Source organism: Lonchura striata, chromosome 2 (assembly GCF_050655825.1).
Source record: "Lonchura striata isolate lonStrDom1 chromosome 2, ASM5065582v1, whole genome shotgun sequence".
Classification (NCBI taxonomy): Eukaryota; Metazoa; Chordata; class Aves; order Passeriformes; family Estrildidae; genus Lonchura; species Lonchura striata.
The window spans coordinates 88,507,897-88,527,391 of record NC_140704.1 but is presented as its reverse complement, the minus strand read 5'-3'; the positions used below and the strand labels follow the sequence as shown (position 1 = coordinate 88,527,391).

General features: G+C 39.6%; 1 protein-coding gene across 19 annotated transcripts in view; it reads left to right on the top strand.

The window, feature by feature from the left end:
- COBL (cordon-bleu WH2 repeat protein) overlaps window positions 1-19,495 on the top strand; it is a 156,401-nt gene that overhangs the window by 25,033 nt on the left and 111,873 nt on the right. For 7 of the 19 annotated variants that reach the window (XM_085571757.1, XM_031503982.3, XM_085571748.1 and 4 more), the window contains one exon: window positions 17,566-17,772. In XM_085571757.1, the coding sequence (XP_085427883.1) occupies window positions 17,566-17,772 (207 nt within the window). Of the gene's footprint in view, window positions 1-13; window positions 4,984-12,776; window positions 12,861-12,903; window positions 13,764-17,565; window positions 17,773-19,495 lie in introns of those variants that run through there. The other 12 variants (XM_085571749.1, XM_085571743.1, XM_085571740.1 and 9 more) reach the window with 5 other exon arrangements.

Genomic DNA, 19,495 nt, shown 5'->3' with positions numbered 1-19,495 from the left:
TATGACATGAGTTGCTTTTTTTTCTTTTTTTTTTGAAAGTGTTATGTTTTTGAAAATCCTACATTTACTAGGACTGTTAGAATTTGGTTAATTTGTCTCTTTGTTTTTAAGACCATTGCTGCTAATGTAATCTGTGTGAAAAGTTAGTATTTTAATGATTGCAATCCTTGGCTTACTAGCATGTATTGAGTAACAAGGCGATTGAAAACCCAAAGTAAAAATGGAGGAATGGGGTTTTGTGTTTCAGACAGTACACAGAGCTTGTCTGCCACCATCCATATGTGTTGCTGCATCCCTGTGTGGTGATACTGTAAAAGGAAGCTGCAGTTGCTTTGTTTCAGCACTTGACATTGAAGGAGCATTCCCTGAGCTGGATTTAAGAAACTACTGTTTATTTCTTTAATTATTTTATTTTACTGGGTGCTTGTGTGGTTTATTTTATCTTTGTATTTAATGGAATTTTTGTGAGTTCATTTTAATTAAAGAAGAGGTCTAGCTTGTGTAAATGGTAGACTTTCAAAGTGTGATTGAAGTTTCTTCTGGTGTACTGCCAGCCAAAGCTGCAGGACAAAGGTAAGACTGAAGCCCTCTTGCCAAAACCTGAGGCAGCATGTGATCCTGTGTTGCTGGCCTTACGACAATGAATTCTGCCATTTCAGGTGAAGTTTCTCATTGGCCTTCGTAGTTTTCTTGTGTAGTTTCATAAGGCACATCCTGTGTTTGACATGGGGTGAATTGGCCTGGGTTGCTCAGGGTGGGGAGAAGTGTATTGGCCTGAGAGTTTTGCATTGTTTTTATTGCATAGCCTTTCTGGGTCTGGCATGAACCTGGAATTTAGTGAGATCTGCTGGTGTTGCTTTCCACACCCTGTTGGTTGGTGTTCTCTAGTAGAGGCTGTATTTTCTCACATAAGGGTTCTTGCACTCAGCCTGATGCTTAGGACACTTTCGGATCTCGGACAGCCCAGGTCACTGGACATGTTGTCAGGACAGTTCTCCTCTTCCGTGGTGTGTGAGCACTTTGCTGTAGTATGCATGTTTCCAGAGAAGGACAAACTGGATGAGCTTGAAGAGGTGGAGGGGTCTGTCTGGGTTGTAGAGAGATCTGCCTGCAGCGGAGGAATGAATGGAACCTTCCTGACCAGCAGCCTCTGCTTGTGCCTCAGCTGTGGATTCCCAGGCAGTGTTCTGAACTGGAGAAGTCAAATGTGAAGTTACATTTCTTCTCAGCATCTTCACTTCTGCTGGTGTTGTTGATTTTTAACTGTATTGTGGATCACTGGCAGGGTGGTAAGGCAGCCCCAGTGAGGAGTGACAGCCTTTCCAGCTGGCTCCACAGCAGGGCATGGAAGCCCCTATGGAGGAACAGGATGAGCCCAGCTGGCAGCTGCCAGTTGGGCACTGGGAGGAGTATCCACCTTTTTTTGTTAGATGTGCTGCAAACCTATACACCTGTCCTTCAACTAAACTTTTTCTTGCCTCATCCCCCTCCCCCCTTCCCCAGTTTATATCAAGAGACTGTCTAGGAAAATATTTGGAGATACATAGCTGTGTTTGAGCTCTATATATCTGTGTCTTTTCTTCAGACTACCTGAAGAAGACACTACAAGGTGATAAAAACAATTATTTGTAAAAGTTTCTTGTTAATACAAATGAAATCAGAATAAGACTTCTTTTAATATCACTTGTTTCTTCTTTAAACAATGAAGATGTTTAGGGATTGACAGAAATTTGATTTTGTATATACATGTAATGAAATGCAACAAACCACACTGCTTGTCTACTTGACAGCAGTTCTTTGTGGGTATAAGTTTGCTGATTCAACAGAGAATCTGCTGAGTGAGGTCAGGGTTAGGCAATGTAATTTTTATTATGTGTTTTTTCTATTCATGCTACCACTAAGTTTTCAATATTAATATCATATGTAGAGGGTTTTCTCTCTACCCTAAGGCTGTTCCATCCTACTCTGCAGAAGAAATAAAAAGTAATATTAAGCTAAATTCCATTTGCTCATTAATATCACTACTATAGGAAGTTTTTCCTTTTTTTCTTTGGCTTTATTTTCCTTTCTGTTTCAAATTTTTTCTGAATCTTCAGATTTCATCATTTCATGTCACCTTCTTCTACCAGCTATGCAGACTGAGTGCACAAAAAAAAAAGGGTGTGTGGAATTCATAAGCCCAACCCAGATATTTTCAATTGTTCAGACTCTTCCAAGTTTAAAAATAAGTGGTTAAACTTGTTATGTGATACCATTCATATATGTTTAATTTAGCTGTCATTTGCCAAGACTATCAACATGCCAGGTATTTATTCAGTCAGAGATTAAATTTTTAAGTTATTATTTGCTTTGAGAGAAGAAGCAGTAGTAGAAATGAAATTCTTCCTCTTCCTACACTGTCTCTCTGGACTTAATCCTATGGTCAAGGACATGTGTGATAAAGCATAGCTTGCTTTTAAAAACAGCATGGTCAGGATAATTTGAATAAGGTTCATGCATTAATAAGTCTTTAGATATTAACAGGGAAATGGGGCTGCATGCAAATAATACTTTGACTTACCTGCACGCATGGCTTGAGCAGATGGAAGTGTTTGATTCACTCAAGGTGGACTTTTTGCTGCTGATGTCAAGCATATGTCAGGAGGCATCTGCTTCTGGGCATTCATTTGCTGCTTCATAATAAGCACAAAGGATATGTGATTGTTGATATCAGTGAGCATAGGTTTTGACACTTGCATGCCAGGCAAAACCTTCAGTGTACTCTGTTACTGTGCTTCTGGATGTAACAGACCAACTGCTCTGTCAAATCTAGTGCATCCTCTTGTGAGGATGTGATATTTACATTATAGCCAACAAATTACGCCATCAGAATCACAGAATAAGCTAGGCTGGAAAAGACCTTAGAGATCATCAAGTCCAACCTAAGGCCTGACACCACTTTATCAACTAAACCATGGCACTGAATACCACATCTAGTCTTTTTGTAAATATCTCCAGGGATGACGACTCCACCACCTCCCTGGGCAGCCCATTCTAATGCCCAGCCATTGGAATGGTCTTCTCTTTCTGCGAAGAATTTTTTTCCAGTGTGTAGCCTGAACTTCCCCTGGCACAGCTTAAGATCATGGTGCACAAATGCCTCCATGTCTGGGTGTATGAATGCTTCCATGTCTGTTTCCCTGGCTCTGAACATGGGTAGTGATGATTTACAAGTGGTTACAATCTCTCATGTCTTCCATTATCTCATGGTAATATTTCTGTCATATAATTTTGTCACCCCCTACTCAGGGTGGAGAAAAAAATGTTTGGTCAAAGCAGTTTCCTAAACACATTCATCTTTCGCTGGCTGATCTGTTCCCAGATGCTGCGAGATTGAATTTAGCTTGCTGGGAGGCCTGGGGCAACTGCAATCTGAGTTGGAAATGTACTTACTTTGAAGTCAGCATTTGGTGGCATCCTTTCATAGAGGAACAAGGAGTGATCAACAGGATCTGCTTGTGCCTGTGTCAGTAGATGTCTATAATAATTTCTTTATTCATATTTTTGTAGAGGAAGTTGATAGAAGATAAAGCAATGCTGTACAGGAGCAGCTGAATCTAAACAGTGAATATAATTTGTATATTGTTTAGTCCTTCTTTTCATATATTACTGACTCAGAAGCAGAAATGATGGCATATGGCCTGATAGCATTCTCTCTACATCAGATATATGTGCATGATAATGCATATATATACATGCTGTATGTCATGTGAAGGTGTGAAGCAGGCCTGTGCTTTTGTCAAATTATGCTGTGCAGGAACTGTGGCTGTGGAAATGCTTTTGTGTTCCTGGCAGGAGAGTGCACCCTTCCTTCCCATGCTGTTGTGAGTAGCCCATGTTATTTCAGCAGCATTTACCTGAAGTACAGGGGTCAGTTGAGCTTGCAGGAATAACTTGGATTGCACCACTCTTTTTTCTTCAGGGCTAGAATTAGAACATGAAAGGAGCAAGCCCCTTCACTTTTGTTTTGGCTGTAACTCTGGGTTTCTCCTGCTTTGTTGCTTTGCAGTTTATGTTGGGCTCAGAAGAGATTATTTGGAGGAACATGGCTTTGTAGGCTGCATTCAGGTTTTTCCTTTCTGGGAAGTCAAATAAGCAAGAGAGGCGATGCTGGATTCGCTTGCTAGCAGTTGAGTTGAGTGTTCTCATCTCTCTTTGGGAAGCAGAGTGGCAACATGTGTCAAGTGAGCAACTGTTAGTCGCTGGCTCAGGGAGTGCTCTCTCTATGCTGGTAATTTCACCAATTATCACTATGCCACTGGCCTTCCTATTTCAGAGGAGGTGGCAGAGAAACTGTGGTGTGGCAGGTCTGACTTTATCTGGTGTCCTCAGATTTCCTTGACCTCTCTGACTCATTTTAGAGTCGGAAATGGTAAAAAGTCAGGGTGGTAACACATGAAGATAGCCTTGCTTGCTTTTTTAATTTTTTTTTCCTCTCTCTCCTTTTATTATTTTAATGCCTTAGTTGTATTCTTCTAGTTTTCTGTAAGATGTAGTAAGAGCATCTAAGAGAACTGTGCCTTTGCATAGCTAAAAGGCAGCTGGTTGGATGCCCAGGGCAGTACCATGTAGTTGCTCTCCACTTCCCACAGCTTCCATAGGTGCTATGCTGCTGATGCTCCTCATTCTCCTGGTACCTGGAGGTTGCATTCTCACTGGGGGAGCCAGCAAGTGGGGCTGTCAGCACAGAGGTGAAACTGAGCTCTGCTGAGGTTCTGCCAGAATGAAAACTTGGCTTTCTGCAGCATCAGTGGCAGAAGTCCTACTGACTTAATTGAGTCCAGGATACCTTTGTCCTGGCTTTCATCAGTTGTGGGGAGGAAACTCTAGTCAAACACTTCCAAACTTGTATTTTTATTCACTGTTGCCAGGTAGGGGCTTTCAGATGGGACAGACACCCTTATTTCAGCAGAGTCTGCCAACAGCTTATGTGGCCATGCAATGGTAAATATAAGATGAAGTTTATTTCATTATGCTTTTTGCCTGTATTTATTATTAGTAATTGTTTTATTCACTGGTTAGTTTGATTTCAGTTTAAATGACAAGAGATAAAGAAAAGTTAATGTACTAGCTTTTCATGTGTCTGGAAAGTTGGTGGCTGGTAGGGAGAAGAGGCCTTGTAACCAGTGAGGTGACAGCTTCAGGATAAGGTCCAGAGTTGAAGACAGTCATTAAGTGCTCCAGCACTGAAAAGAGCTTGTGAGGCTTGTCACCCTTTTTGATACGAAAAGTAGTTCAGACAAGATAAGGAACCTGGAGGAAATTGCATGTCATTAATGCTGCTGCTTCTTTGGTTTTGACAAGGAGATGGAAGTCTCTTGGTTAAAAGTCCAGCTCGAAATCACCATTTTTTGTTGCTTGCATTTGAAGTATTTGTGCTGCTTGCCACTTCTGTATAACTGTGGCAGTTCATGTTATGAGGTAGTCTAATATATCCTGTTTCTTCCTGTGTGGGTGTTGTAGGCTCTGCTGAGTGTGCAGCTGGCTCAGACATGTCTACAAAATCTTGCAATCACTGCTGTGATGCCCCATCAGTAGTTACAGGGCAGCCTCAAGCATGTTTGCATTGAGTTATCTCTTGAGCAGCATTTAAAGCTCCTCACCAGCAGATGCCTTCAGTTTGTTGGTGATGTTTTCTCATGGATAACATGTAACGCCTTTCCTGTGGATCCCAGTCTGCTGACAGGAAAGTCTTGGTTTACTCAGTAAAGTCCATAATGGTCCTGACTCCTGCCTGTTTCCTGTGTCCTGAGCCAGTGCCACACATCAGTAAAATGCCCACAATAATCATCCCTAATTTGAATGTGTGTGATAAAGAGGGAGGGCACTTGGCTCCTTCCTCTCTCATTTGATACTGTCTGGGTGTGTTAACATGCCTGATTTATCAAGATTTTCTTCATAATGTGCTCTAGTTTGCACTGCATGGGGCCTATATAATTTTTGGTTTTGAGAGATTTAAAATCCATTCAGTAACACATATGCCTACAGGATACATTAAACAGAATTTTAAATGGACATTAACTAAAAAAAAATTAGTTTATTGGAATATAAAAATCATTAAAACCCTTCTTTTCTTACTTAATAAATCAGGATTACACTTCAGAGTTCTCCTGTTTGGTGTTATTAGCGTGCTAACATCTGCAGTATTCTTTTTGGTTATATTTTCTGGTGTAGGTCTCTCACCTGCATAGTAGAATTGGAGTGGGGTTTCTTACTTAAAGTTATGATTTGTTCTTAATAAACCAAAATACTTGAATTTTAGTTTAAACCCAGAAGTACTTGATTCCTGTGTCATTTCGAAAGAAGAGAATATCATAAAAATGAAACTAAAATACTTGTAGTTCTAATAAGAAATTTAATTAACCAAATCAGCACCAGAAAAGTACACATAAAGTCAGCTGAAGCTGTGAGATTTCCTGATAAAAGCACATGTGGCATCCAAGTAGTACAGGGTCTGGAAGCAGTTTAGACTGTTGTTTCAAAGTTGGGTATTTCTTTGTCTCATTGACACTGCATTTTTTGTCTCGTTAACCTTCATGTAATGTACTGCTGCATGTGATTCCTTGCTGTGTGATGGAGCATGTATTAAGACTGAATTATAAATGCTAATTAAGATGATTAGGGAGGATAAGGAATGTCCTGGCACCTCTGATTCTTTTTCTCTGTGAGTGAATGTAAACTATATCTCACAAAAAAAGGCATTGTTAGATCTTTTAGCGGATTTTTTTCTAGCTCCAAAGAGAAGCTTATCAGCCCTATAGTTCAGGTGCTGGCTTCTTGCATGTCATGTATTTTTCTCCAGTTAGAATTTACAGATTAACTGCAGATGAAAAAAAAAAACAGAACAACAGGGTAGATTAATACCTTTTGTCTTCTAGATCAGGAAATTCAAGGTAAGTTGTCATCTTGCTTATCTTCCAATATGTCAGCAGATATGGTCTTTTGAATATATGGGGAACAGTGGGCACTGCACTTGGGTACAGCTTTCCCTTGTCTGCCCCAGGAGATTTGATGTAAGGTCAGCCATGAAACCATCACAAGTGCTTTTCCAAGGGCAAGTGAACTTCAGAGGAAGCACAGAGGCACTTCCCGTTTTAAGAGAGCACAAGGAAAGCTGGAAAGTAAATGGCTTTTGTAGTCCTGCCTGCTGTGTTTTGTGTGTCTCCTGCCTGGATCCTTGTAGCTGAAGAAACTTACCAGGTTTCAAAAGCAGAGATACCTTCTAGCCTGCAGCTTGTAAACACATTGGGGTAGTTGCTCTTTATTAATTTAATTCCTGCCTAGAAGTATATTTTTCTAATGTTATGAGAAGCCTTTTGGGCCCAAGGGGTGCTTTGGAACTGGGCCAGGATGCCTCTTTACTCTGGTCAGAGCCTTTAACTTTTGTCTGCGTCCTTTTCTTTAGTACATCAGGGTTTTCTAAAGTATCAGTGATGGTGTCACTATTTGCAGACAGTTGAGTGGAGGCAGGTGGAATAACACAGGTGTAATTCTGAAAAGTCTCCCTTAATGACCATCACCTGTCTGTTTTGTAGGATCTGTTTGTGTCAGGGTGAATAGATGAAATGAGCTTCAGCTGTGTATTCCTAGAGCGTTGTCACTGAATGAGGAATGATGATCTGTCATCTCAGAGTAACAGGTGTTAGTGTTCACCAGCATGTACCTATTTAAGCAGGTTAATCATACTAAACAATTCTTCCCCATCTGCACCTCAGAGAGACACTGTTTTAAGGCTGTTTCTAGTTGAAACAGGTAGGAATAATATTCTGTAGTAATTTTAGTAGTTTTCCACTGAATTGCCCACTGGCTTCTAAGCATATTATAAAACCTAGGAATTACCCAGCACAGAAAATTACATCAGAATTTCATTAATGATATATATTGTTTTTCCTTGATTCTTTCCAAACTATTCCATCTTCTGTGGGAATAAGGCAAGCAGTTTACTGCAAGGAGCACTAATCTGTGGTCTTCAGGCCTCTAGAGAGTGATTCACAGTAAGTGATAGTGAGGTTAAAAGTGTGTGAGTACAAAAATAGAGTGCAATCTGGGATACCTTTTCTCAAAAAATGCAGTGCAAATGCACCTTGAATTTACAAGTTAGTTGACTGTGCAAGTCACTACAGGAGAGTTTATAAATCAGTGTTGCTAAGCAATAAACTTTTATTGAAGGTGATTATTGATAAGAGGTTAAGAAAGGACAACCACACTGAAATCTGAACAGTGTGGTTATCATTTCAGGGATAACACGCAGTACAAGTGTTTATGAGATAGCCTCAGGCTTGAGAAACCATACATTTAGTCATTGAAACAAATCATCTGTTCATTACTGACATGATTCACTGTTAATAAATATGATAAAGACTATTGTGTATTGGCAAAGCCTATTAGAACTGGTAAGGTACCTTTCCAAACCTAGAGAGCTCATCATGGGGTTGTGGCATCCTCGCAAAACCGCAGCTGACAGGCAGCAAGCAGAGTGAGTGCATCTGAAGGATGACCATTTGCCCACAACATGCAGAAGGCCACCAGTGCTTCCAGCCTGCTTGGAAATACTCTTGCTTTGTCTCCTGACAGTTTTTTCCACAGGCGAGCATGGTTCGTAAGAGTCCAGTTAACCAAAATGAACCTGACTATAACCTCATGAATAATGCTGAGAATTCTCATTAGTTGTCTTGAAAGAGTTTTTAACCTTATGTTTTTCGCACTTACACCATAGTATTTGCCTTCTGCAGAGAATTCAGTGTGCAAGTGGCTTGTCTGCATGGTTGTAGCCTGCTATCTGCTTAACTGAACATCTTTAACAGCTCAGTGATGATTTGAGAGCACAGAGAATAGAACTGAGTGCCCTGGTAATAGGGATTGGGCATTTTACAGGGTAAGCATCAGTATTCTGACTTTCTCTCTTAAGTACATTTAGGATGTTAGCTTGTGTTGGGGAGGATGAATAAATATGATTGCCTGGCAAAAGATTTATGATAGTACAGCCAGGATGAAAACAATCCGCCCTACTGGCTGGACAATGTCCTTACCTACAGATAGGTCCAAAGGTCAGATGGACTGTTCCATCTCAACCCCCAAAATGTATGGTTCATCCCACACCTGTAACCCTCCCCTAAAACATCAGGTGTCTGTGACCCCATTGACCCAAGTCTTGTTCCAGCCCACCTTGAAGCCCCCTGATAAAGGGTCTCCGAGGGGCCAGACGCCCTCTTGGAACTCCCCCCCTCTTGGAACTTCCACCCTCTCCTGGAGCATCCTCTTGTCTCCCTCTACCCCTTGTCTCTCCCCTCCCCCATTCCCTCAGGCCTTGCCACCTGCTGCATCTGGCAGCTCCAAGCAAGACCTTTCACCATCCCTAATAAACCTGATATTCTAAGAGCAGCCTTCAGAGATCTCTCGTCTTCATCCATCCAAACTGTCCTGGAGTCCAGCTTCCCCACAAGCTTGGATGACGTTGGCATTTTATTTGTTTGGTTTGGTTTTTTAACTAAGGCCATTATGCTTATGTATCAATAGCATAAAAATAGTAGAGTTCCTGTTTCCCATTGAAGCATACAATGCAAAGCAGTCTGATATAGTCACGGATGAAGAAACTGGATAATATTTCAGCTGAGCACAAGCAATATGATGTTTTCCTTAAGTGTTTTCTTTATTTTAATATTATTTTTGCTGGGAATGGGATGAGACTAATTGATGATTACTTGATAAATGGGGAAAAAACATTGTGAGTTTGCGAAAAATGAAGAAGAAGTCAAAAATACTGGTAGGGATACTGTTCACTGAATGCATTGCACTACTGCATTACTGTTTTCTCTGAAAGTCAGTTTAACAGCAATCTTTTGATTTTGGTCAGCATGAAACTGACAGTTTTAGTTGAGGTGGTGATGATTAAACATATTTGAGTCCTAAAGCTTAAATGTTTATTGCCTGTATTCATGTTTCAGTTCATCTGCAGCTTCACTTATGTCAAATGTTGTTGTGAAAAGAGCAAAGCTTCACCATTCCTGCCTGGAGTGCTGTTTTTCTACTTTGCTTTTCCAGACCACGTTTTTTTGAAGGTGAAGCTTTTTACCCATCCTCCAGCATGAATTGTTGGTGTCATTTTGTTTGGATCACATCTCCCAAGCTAAAGAGTTAAAACTATTTGTGTATCTCTGACTGAGAGATTAGATATTGCTATATTTTAGATTGCAGAATTTTACCTTTCCAAAATAGAACTTACCTGTGCTTGCTTGCCTTTAACCACCAGAGACTTCTGTTTTTCTTCAGCATGTGATTCAGCAGATTAGGTAAATAATTAAATAAGGTTAACTGCTCTCCCATTTCATTCTTCTTTACTGATGTGCAACCCAATGGAGTTGTACAGCATGGCACCAGCTCATAGTGTGGTCTTTGCCACACACTGAACGTGTGGGTGGTATCTCAAAAATCCTATGATACAGCTATTAGTGATACAGACCTTACAGTGCTTATTCAGGCAGTGTTTTCATTACTGCAGCAGGCACGTACCCAAATCTGGGGATTTGGCTGCTTTTTAAAATATTTTCTTTAGGGCTTGTCTTCTACTTTGTTTTGAGAACTGCTACAGGTAGACCTGTTAGGCTCCCTGGCATGGCTGTGGTTGCTACATGTAAAAGCATTGGTAGGTTCCAGTGTTATTCCTTGATCATTAAAGCCCACCCCATGTCCAGGTCCATCCCTGCTTTCATTCAGAGGGCCTTCTGAAGTAGCAGTGGGGAGCACTGCATGACCCCCTGTCCTGGTTTGTAAGATAAGCACAGGAGGTCAGGTTAGAGTGCTTCTGGCTTCTTCTGGTCCTAAAAATCAATCTGTTGTGAAATTGGTATGTCAGCTGCTCTGTACCAGGGAATGAGGGAATGCCTTAGTTACTGGAAGGAGAATTAGGCTCTTGTTGGAAGATAGTACACTATGATTCTTAATCAAAAGTGTGGGTGATGTATAAAAACATGATTACTTGAGGATACCAGCCACAGGCTAACAGATCATTTAGCCTTCCTGTCAGAGGGTGAGCCCTCAGCAGTTCAGCTCCATTGTGTCAGGGCAGGAGTCCAAGTCCTGGCTGGGCAGAAGCCTGTTTTCTCTTCTGTGGCAGCTATGCAATGTTTCACAAGGACCAGAGTGGCTAGGTCTCTGCTGTGTGTTGGAACACATTTCAGCCTCTCATGAAATGGGTCATATATGGGGAGATGCCTCTGGTAGCAAATTTTATAACCGTTATTCACTGGCACATCCGAGACCGGGAAACTGCAGCCCAACACTTTTAAATGATTGATTAAGTTGGTGAAAAGTTTGAAATTAGAGAGATAATATTAGGAACTACTTCCATTAAGCTGTATCATCTCACCTTGATTACTGTTTATTTTGCTTTAAATTCACCCTTGGGCAACAATGATTGTGTACTTCAATCCCTGCTTCTTCTCTACAGATGTGCTCATTCTATTTGCTTCTGGTCTTTATTTCTTTTTCTTCTGGCATAAAAACTTTATTTTTAAAATACATAAAGCTGTAGGGTTTCTCTTCAGTAGAATCAAATGGAAGATCAAAATATAATTAAATAACTTTCATTTCTTTGCCAGAAACAAATTATTTTTTCTTGTCTATTTTGGGTGACTTTATCATGCCCGCAAGGAAATAATTTTCATTGTACCTGTCAGTGTGATCCTGCCTTAAAAATTGAATGAACTTTACAAGTAATATGAAATTCCAATAAATGTTTGAAAAGAGAAAAGCATAAAATAATTACGTACTATAGTAGCCATGGAATTCAGATTACAACTGCTAAAACAGAGCAGCAATTTATTTTAAAAAAATTAAGTAGATAATCCCGATTGTTGCCTGAGCCATATCCACTAGTAATCGTTCATTCTTAGAGTCTGCTGAAAATTTCAGCTCTTTAGAAAGTGTAATATTTGTGTAATATAATTAATTTTACCAAAATATTTTAAAATAATATTGGGAACATGTTACTGTCAATAGTAATACATTACAGACCTATAACCTATATGAGACATTTAAAAGTTTACAATACTTGTGTTGCACATAATTGTAATTAATTGATACATTTAGCCTGTGATAGACAAAATAAACTTGAGCATGTTCTTTGGTATTTTTGTTTTTAATTTAACTGGCTAATTTAAATATTATAGATGGCAAAGTGGAATGGAGTTCTAGTTTATGCTGTAAGGGCGTCTGGATGAATTTGTGCCTCTTTTGTAGTTACAAACATTATCATGCTCTTCTGCAGTCTGTTCTCAGTCTCTCTGAGATTTGTTTTGCTTTTGGTTTCCATTTTCAGAATTCTTGAGGTGCCTTTATCTTGCTGCTGATCTATTTGTATTTCCTTTATATTTTTGTTGTGTATGTTACAATTTTTCTGAGCTGCTGCATCAGAAACTGAAAGGATTTTACTTACAAAGAGGAAATTTAGCTTGCTGTTTATTCTGATAAAGTGGTTGTGCCTTTCCTAGCCAGTGGTCTGGGTTGTCTTTACTTTGCCATAAGAAACAAAGAAAGAATGAAAAGGAAATGTTCTCTGAAAGATATCGCCTTCACAAGTTAGATCACTGAGCATGAATGACTTCTACCTTGCTGCATCTTGGTGGAGTATGAGGTGTGTGCCTCAGGGCCAGGCTTCTGACTTTTCTGTGCACGTTGCCAGGGGAAAGGGAGCAAATGAACATACTAATTTGTAATTTTTTTCCTGATTATTTACACAGATTTCCCCTCAAAAGACTGTAGGAGTCCAATCACCTGAAAATCAAGAATGTTTATTCCCATGTTTCCTGGTTTTCACCCAAGAGGTGCTGTGTCTGTATTTTCTCATCACTATGCACTTGCTTGCTCAGTTTGTTTCTCCTGATTATGAGATGAATTATACATAACTGTAACAGAAAAACCCTTTGCACCTATTTGAGCCTTTTGACCAGACTGCAAATCGACTTGACTAGACTGCTAGTTGGTCCGTGCATAAAAAATGAATGTTTCCCATAGTTCTATGGTAAGGAATGGCTGAGGTTTTGTTTTGTTTTGTATTGGATTTTAATTGGTTTTGTTGTTGGGTGGGGTTTTTAAGGTGTCTTGGGGTTTTTTTCTCCTGTATTTTTATATTCTTAATTTTTTTTCTGCAGTTTGTGTGTTTGTGTGCGTGTGTGTGTGTTTATGTTTTTGTTGTTGCTGTTCTTGCTTGTTTAAAATGCATAGTTAGAGAGAAATTTTGCATAGAAAGAACCAGATTCTACAAACTGGTGAATTATGGAGCACTTGCAAAAGTCCTGCTGACATGCATGGAATTAAGTCTGTTCTATACCTGTTAAGTTGCCTTTGTTTTGCAGGGCAGAGAGGATAATTCATTGGGAATAGTGGAAATGGGTAGCATTTCACTGTTTCAGTTTTTTCTTTTTGTGCGTGTGTGTGTGTGTGTGTTAGACCTTATCTGAAGAAAGGCAATCTCTGCATAGCTTTGCCTTGGGCGTGGAAGTCCCAGGACCACTGCTGCTCAAAGGATAGATCAAGTTTTACTGGGATAGAATTGTAAAGTCAAGGTTACATCCTGTTACTTGGTAGTTATATATTAATAGGTTGTAGGTCCAAAGGGCTTGTGTTACCTTGTCTTGAAGTTCATAATCTCATGAAACTTCATTTCTTCTGTGCTGAACTACAGAAACATTGATCTTATTAGTGAGTGGTAGCTGCAACCATAACAGGTCAGTTTCCTTGGTTTTCCTTTTCCATTTTGAGAAACCTTGTGCTTTTACTGAGAACAGTGCTGGTAGTTGATTTATATATTCCGCCTAGTTATTTCATGACTTAATGTATTTTTCCCATTTACAGTTAAGTAAGAATAAATAGCTCAAGCCTCAAAAGAAAAGCCCCTGTACATTTGTGTATTCGAATCGGCTGCTTGTTTTCACTGTCTTTGTCTGAAGGACTGGATGGAAGCATTTGTGTAACCATGAGTTAAACTTGATCATAGATCTGAAATGTTCCCACTTGTAACTTCTCCTGCAGACTAGGACCTAATACAGGGTCTTAACAGGTATCTCAGTAGTGAGAACAGTGAAAGATGTTTGTGGACAGAAGATGGCTGTTGAACTAAATTTAGGTTGAATTTATCTCACACTGAAGAATGGTATGCAACTTTTTTATAGTATGTTGTGGTTATAGCATGGAAAGTACCCTTGCTTCCCATGCTTAAAGCAGGCTTTTAAATCACTCACTTTCTTTGTATATTATTTTAGTGGGGGTAACAATAAGGCTTTTATTGCGGAGTGATTTATATTGTCCTCTATAACCATTGTTGCTGTGACAGAGAAAGATGAATTTTTTTTTCTCACTCGCATTCAGTAGTATTAACAGGCTTCTAGGCACTTTCTGATGGCAGTTGCTGGAGCCTGTCAGAAAAATCAGCTGCTCTTGTCAGATTAAGGTAGAACTAAATCTGTGGATTTCAGTCTGCAATTCATGGAGCTACATTCTACTACAGAGATGTTTCAGAAGGTTTGCTATATAATGCAAATCTGTGTGACATATCACTCCACAAATGTGAACTGCAGAGGCATCTGCTTTTACTGAAATAGTTTGAGATATATCATTTGGAAAATGTTGAAAAACAGGAATTTCAAGCAGTCACAATGAAAATATGTATAAGTCACTGTTGTGGAAAAGTTCACATGAGGTCACCTGAACTGTTGCTAGGTTAGAGAGACTGCAGTGGGAATGTTTTCCCTTTTCCTTTCTCTGATGTCTCTGAAGGAAACAGACCTGCCCTGTCCTTTCTGCACAAAAGAAAAGGAGGATTGTAGTATCTAAAAACCCTGTCTGTATAATGCCAAAAAGAAAATGCATTGTTAGATGTTATATGGAGTAAAAGTGAGAATCGCTGGTCAGTGTATGACTGATGCTTCTGTTGGTGTGATGCCTGATTTGCTGGCACACTGTGCACACTGCCCCCCTCTCACCCCCGACCTCAAGCAGTTTTATACAAGGTCTGTAACCTCAGTATTGGCTGATGAGTGCTTAAAAAGTTTAAAAAAATATATTAAAAAGATAAAAATCACACTCTCATTAAGGCGTCTGACCTTGTTTTTCTGTTCCCATGGAAAACCTCAGGAAGATTTATGTTATCACCAGGGAACAGACAGACACCTTGTGTAGCATAGTCCCAATTTACTTCCAGCTCTTTCACTAGCTTCAAAACTCAGTCTTTCTTCATTTCTTCCCTGAAGTTTCAAGTGTCTATGGCTTCAGCTATTTCAGTTTCATAGTTATTTTATTACAATTGCTTTATTTCTTCTACCTTTTTTCACTGTGAGATCTAGAATTTATAAGCTACATCATAATTGCAACTAGTTCTGCCAGGCTTGGAACACTTGCCTGCTTCTTTTCTTTCTACCCTCTTTGGTACTTTGTCAGATGCAATATGTTGGAATTAGCTTCCACATTATAGAACAAACTGCAAAAACAAAAAATAAAAGCTTGCTTTAATAAACAAATTATCATTTATAGTAGCTTTATAGCTACTTCTGTTGATGTAGTTGATATTATGAAGGGCAAGAAGTACATGATTTGTAAATTGATGTGAAATTCTTAAACTGCATGATTGTAAGGCTGTGTTGCCATGAATGTGGATATATGCAAAATTCCCATGTCTCTCACAACCTGCTTACAAATAACAACTGTAGCTAAACATAAAGGTATCTGAGGAAAAGATGAAACCAAATTTCTTTTTTTTTCTTCCTTCAATAGACAAATAAATTAAGAGTTTAGTTAATGGAGAGTCAAGGTAGTTAATGCTCTGAACTTATCATCACCTGGATGTGGAGGAGCTCAGGAGCTGCAAGTTAGTGAGTGACGACTTCATGCCCCACTCAGTGTATATAGGATAAAAACTGAATGTTCAAGGAAATTTCTGATAAAAGACAAATTTTTCTATACTAGCACCTCACCTGGCATATCTGTAGAGAATGCTATTTGTTATGCATATAGGGATGGAAAGGCAGTATCTTCATCACTACTGATTTAACACTGCTTTGCTAAGGTCTCACTGAAATGAGCATTTTCAAGGAAGCAAAGAATTTTTGCAAGTTGAGACATGTCACAGAGGTAGTTGGTCAAATGCAAATACTGACTACAAAGTATGGAGGGTTTGAATTGCCTCTGAACATTTTTTTTTTTTTTTTGGATTTTTTTGTTAATGTGATAAAGCTATTACTTTTTTCTTCTGCCAGGAGCTTACGGTTATAATCCAAACTCTGTTTAGTCTTTTTAGCTGTGAGAATAGAGGTTATCTCTTATTAAAGAAGAGTTTGATTTGGTATTTCAGTTCAGGTTTGGTTTTTTTTCCCCCCCTAAACACAGCTTTGTCCTTGGCTGATTTGACCACTAAGCTTTTCCAGCTTTTAAGGGTTAGAGTGCTTTTTCTGTACTCTTCCTTTCTGGACCTCAGTTCTTGTTGTTTGCAGAGCAAAAATCATGTGAAGAATCATAATCTCTTCCTGCACCCTAAAAATGGGCAGATTAAGAAAATGCAGGCTGTAGGCCTGTACAGTAATTTCTGAGTAAATATTTTACTGCTTTTTCCATCTGTTACACTAAAATCTGACTTAAACTAAGCATAAATCTAGTCAGAAGAGGTCACTGGAGTATTAATCATCAGAGTTAATCCTCTCAGACATGTGTTTGGTATGAGGCCAGCTATTCAGAAGTTTAACAGCACACATATGTTGCTTATCTGTCTGGCAGTTTACCAAAAAAGTAAACTTCAAGTCTGTGATGGGTTTATATCTCTGTGAAGTATGCTTTCTGTTTGGTGCAAGCTGATGCAGCTTTTCTGTATATCACACATGGTGCATAGCCTGCTACTGAAGAATGAGTTTCTTTCCAGGGTGCTTTTCAAAGAGCTGTAGTGTTGGTGTTGCATGGTAAGAGGTGATATCATTCACAGCTGACCTTTTCATGGTGCTTCCCTATGAAGTACCATGAGCCAGATTTAATACTACTAACTTAGAGCAGAGGAAGAGACAATGTTCCAAGTAGAGTAATACTGTGGAACCCAAATATAGCTGAATGAAACCTCACCCTGCTTCCACTGCTGCCATTCTGACTTGGAGGAAACATTCATGTACATAAATACAACTCTTTCTTGAGTCAGGTCTGGACTGGACCCAGCATTTCTGTTTCTCACTTCATAGGAGTATGCTTCATACTCAACAGAAAAACGATTATATCATATCCTAATTATGGAACTGATTCATCCCCTGGGGCATGGAAAGCAAACAGTAGGAGTGAGTGCATCATTAAAAAATTAGCGTATTTTTAGAGAGGATGTAAAAATAAAAGTGCAACTCCACTGAAAAGGTTAATGATGAAGAAAAAAAATTACTTGCATTAAAGGAATTTTTTTTAAATAGTCTGAGATTATGGCTAAAAGAACATATATTTCTTAGTAATGTGTTTGGATTTTCTTGGAAGAAATTATTAATTTTCTTCTTGCCTTTCTTTCTCAAGGAAAAGAATGAAAGCTCGTGCTCCTCCTCCACCAAATCAACCTTCTGCAGCAAGTAGAATTCACAGTGAGCCTAAGTCACCTGTAGAGACGGCTGTAATTTCTGATCAGAACCTTGTGAGCATGAAGGAGAACATGATAAACAGACTGGTGGACATCACTGTCGTTTTACCCAGTGGGGTGGAGCAGAAGTGCACAGTGCAAGGAAGGTAAGGCTTTGGTCAACTCCCACTTTTTGAAGCCTTTTGTTCCCCATGGGATGCTTGGTGATGCTGCTTTTCTGAGTTTATGGGGCTTCTCTGTCATGCTTTTTTCTGCATTTTAAGCAGCTGTTGCATCAGAGTCCTGAGAGCCAAGTATAAAGGACCCTCTCTTCTGGGGCGAAAAGGATTTAGCTGCTGTTGTGTCACTGTTTTCCCCATGGATCAGCACATGTACAGATCTATCCCTTTCAAGTAGTGTCACTGTGCTTAGGTTGTATCACATCTCAATCCAGAGTGGGCTTGCTGCAGTGGAAGTAGGTGCTGCTGGCAGACAGTCCTGACAGTATGAGTGCCTGGAGGCATGCCAGGAGGCAGGCTTGGAAGATGGATGATTCATCCCATTCAGAGATTCCGCCTTCACAATTACAGTGCAATTGTGTAGACAGAAAAGCATCTGCTCATATTTAAGAAGCCTTTTATATATAAAGGTGTATTTTTTTTTTCCATGGAAAGAGACAGGGATTTCCCGTGTTACTTACTGGGTACAATCTAGAGCAAATTGTATTAGAAAGGTAATTTTGAGATACTTTTCTTCACTTTGGGATCTCTTCTTTATCCTCATTCTTTCTGTGTAAATTGTTTTGATAGAGGGAGACATTACTTTAGGAAATAATACGGAGAAGTTTCAAAAATATAAACAATACTATGATGAAACCATAGCAAACAATGTTGTGGTCAGGAGTAATCAAGAAACTGTAGAAAGTGTAACACCATATTCAAAAGGTGTGTAGGTGTAGGCACACAGTTTGTGGTAACTGGGAGTGGGGCTGCAGTGGAGCCTCATCCCCAGTGGGCTACAGGTGTGCAGGACAGGTGAGCAGCATTGAAGGTGATGAGACATGCAGTGCTGACCAATCACCACAGGGTGCAGAGGGCACACAGGTGTGAGGCATGTAAGATGAAGCGTATAAAACTTTGGACTGAGGGGCAATAAAGAGCAGCAGCCTGAAGCTTTCTAAAGAGGTGTTGCTCTGTATGGGCTGGTGCTTTCTGATATAGGGGGGTGATACTCTGTGTATCTTGGCTGTCTTAACTGTGACATGTAAGTGCCTGTTGATAAATCAGAATCTGTGGTTATTTTACAATTAATGATTTCAGTACCTGCATTTATAGCAGTAGTTAGTCTGCATTCCAGCAGAATGCAGGTCTGGTCTCATATATTAGTCTGTGTTGACTGTTTCCCTCATAACCCATTTTGATGGCTGAGGAGGATGTATAAACTGATGTTTGGTGTCTGGGACTTCTTTCTTCCCCCTGCTTTTCTCATATGCTTTTTTCTCTTTCACTTATCCACTCTTGGAAGACAAGTGCAACATGTGGGTGTTTGAAAGGAAAGCACTACTTATCAGAACTCTCAGATAAGATGTGTAGTGATAGAGTTTTTATAAGGAGATTTGGACTTAATCAGAGAAAAAAGAGAGCAGGCCTGGTAAGTGGAACAGAACATGAAACTCGCTGACCATTGTATCGCAAAGGAAGGTGGTGTTTCAATGGCAAATGCAAGCTGACAAGAGGATAATATTCATGCATTATCTTGAGACATAGATAATTGCCAGAAGGTTGGAAACTTTTTTTTTCCCTCCAAAGCATCAGTCCAAGAGTGGTCTTTTAATGTGGCTTTTGAAGAACATAAAAGCTACAGGAGCAAAGAACAAGTAGAAAGTCCCTG